Source organism: Macadamia integrifolia, unplaced genomic scaffold (genome assembly GCF_013358625.1).
Source record: "Macadamia integrifolia cultivar HAES 741 unplaced genomic scaffold, SCU_Mint_v3 scaffold2169, whole genome shotgun sequence".
In the NCBI taxonomy this organism is placed as follows: domain Eukaryota; kingdom Viridiplantae; phylum Streptophyta; class Magnoliopsida; order Proteales; family Proteaceae; genus Macadamia; species Macadamia integrifolia.
This window is the reverse complement of record NW_024868554.1, coordinates 1-2,320: the sequence shown is the minus strand read 5'-3', so window position 1 is coordinate 2,320 and position 2,320 is coordinate 1. Positions and strand designations below refer to the sequence as shown.

Below are 2,320 nucleotides of genomic sequence, written 5' to 3'. Positions count from 1 at the left end.
ATAAGGTGGTAAAATACCTTGTTTGACCTTGTGGATCGGTGGAGAGTCCTTTACTTTTATATTTGGCTCTTTTGAATGCCATGTGTGTCATGCACCTATTGGCAAGGTGAATTTGAGTTTATCAACCCTAATCCTACATGAAGCATGATCTAAATTTATCTTGATTAGAAATTTTTAAAGGGGCATAATAAATTGACATATAAATCCTCAAAAGCCTCAATCATCATTTTTGAAGGCAAATAGAATATTGTTCCAATGATATCATGTAGTGTTAACATATATTGCTTCACTAAAGAGCTTCACAACCAGTTTTGTACCAAGAATCCAAAATAACTGTTCTGCAGAGAAGAAACAATGGCCAACTACAGATTTTATTGTACATTATCAGAAGAAATAACATCTGCTCACCCTTGTAACTCCAACAGATTTAAAATGATGGAAGTTCCTCCTTTTAGGGGAAAAAAAAATACAATTATCAATTTTTTAGCTGCAAGTATAATATCCTACACAATTCAAAACAGAAGGAAACTTTTGTCCCTTTACATACAAATACAAAGAAATAACAACCAAATTTTGAAACCATAAAAATTCTCAACTTGTTCCAACAAAGCTAAACTTCAAAACATTGACATGTTCTATACATGGTTGGCTTCAGAAGAAAATCCATTCACTTGATTTTTAGCCTCTCCATATTGCAGAATCTTCTTATCTTCTCTGGAAGTTAAATACCTTTATCGAAAAAGCAAAGATGAATGCGAAAAGCACAGTGAACACAACCATCATGCTTGCCACCACTCCTAAGAAACTATGCTTGAATCCAAAATAGTCCAAGAGAAATTGTTGAACTGTCTCATGCTTCTCTCCTGTGGAAATCAGTTCCGTTATATCTCCAAATTGTGAAACGACCAATCCGTACAATGTCCAAGCAACAGGGCAGGCCCAGTAGTACCACCTCCACCAGATAGGAATACTCTGCAAGAACAAAATAATAAATAAATGATAATTAGTAAATTATATTATTTCTATCCCTCAAAATGCGGGGAAAAAAAAGCATAGGAACTTACTGGTCTTGGAATTATGAATCCGGAGAAAAGGTTCCATATTGCATAGAATGCAGAAGAAACTATAGAAGCGATGTGTTGGTTGGGTGTAACACCCACTGCCATCATACCATAGAAAGTGAAGTATAACAATGTGAAATACATGAAGAACAGATACCAGAAGAATTTTGCAACTGTCCATTGGAATCCAATCATTGAATACACTATAACTCCATATATTACGGCCTGGATGAAGATATGTGGAATCTCAATCGCAACCTGCACCATAAGAAAAGATTGTCTAATGAGAAACATGTAGACAATTGAACTGATCATGATGTTGAGTTTATGAAAAGAAAAGTGATTATTACTTGGGCAAAGGCATAAGCCATAGCTGAATACATTCCGGCAGCTCTCTCTCGATAAAATACCGTGCGTTCGATATCAACAACAGGCTGCACTGATCCAGCATTTTGTACCCCAAGAAACAGAACAGCACCATACATAGAACCCATTGCATTAAAGAGATCCTGAGAATTCGAGCTGCAAAATCCAATTATATAAATAAAATTAATTTGGAACACAAACAAGCAAAGAATGTAGAAATTTGGTTGGACTCTTACTAGAAGATGACTTACGTTTTAGATCCAAGACCCCAAAACATCGACCCGAGCATTAGAGCTATGAAAGTTGTGAAGAAGAGCCTCACAAGAGTGTAAGGTGGGTTCCGCCAGTATGACCAATGTTGTTTCCATAGACAAGCCATGCATTGGATGACGAAAGATTTAGAGTACTGGGCAGGGAAATAGAGATCTTTGGAACCAGGGGCAGGTTTACCCAGTTCCTCAATCATTGTTTTGTTCCTCCTGGATGATTCATTTATAGAATATTAATAATAGATTAAAAAAAAAAAAAACTGTTACCTGTAGTATTTCAAATATAGGAAATTTACAAGTGAACCTACCTGTACAGTTCTGAGTTCTTATATATCTCCGGGAAGCTCACTCCCAAAGCTGCTTCTTGGGATGTTGTTGTCACCTCCAACATCCATGTTGCTGGATTATAACCACCCTTTATCTTACTGACTCCTTTAACGGCCTTGATGGAACAAACAAACCATATTTATTAATTACTGTACTAAGGTTGGAAAGTCTATAAGGTTTATTTATTTTCTTTAGTTTCCATATATTTCCTCACCTCAAAGTACTCGATCAAATGGCAACCGTGTTTCCCTAAGGGGCCCACATATATTTCTTCTCCTCCTTGCTTCATCAAGAATA

General features: G+C 36.2%; 1 protein-coding gene across 1 annotated transcript; it reads right to left on the bottom strand.

Annotated features, from left to right (window-relative positions):
• Nucleotides 1–354: 354 nt before the first annotated feature.
• Nucleotides 355–2,314, bottom strand: LOC122065979 (pleiotropic drug resistance protein 1-like). Its single transcript, XM_042629810.1, has 6 exons — nt 2,238–2,314; nt 2,005–2,138; nt 1,679–1,906; nt 1,412–1,583; nt 1,065–1,319; nt 355–972 (listed from the first exon to the last, which is right to left on the bottom strand). The coding sequence occupies exons 1-6, from the start codon at nt 2,310–2,312 to the stop codon at nt 706–708; spliced, it is 1,131 nt and encodes a 376-aa protein (XP_042485744.1). The 5' UTR covers nt 2,313–2,314; the 3' UTR covers nt 355–705.
• Nucleotides 2,315–2,320: the final 6 nt, after the last annotated feature.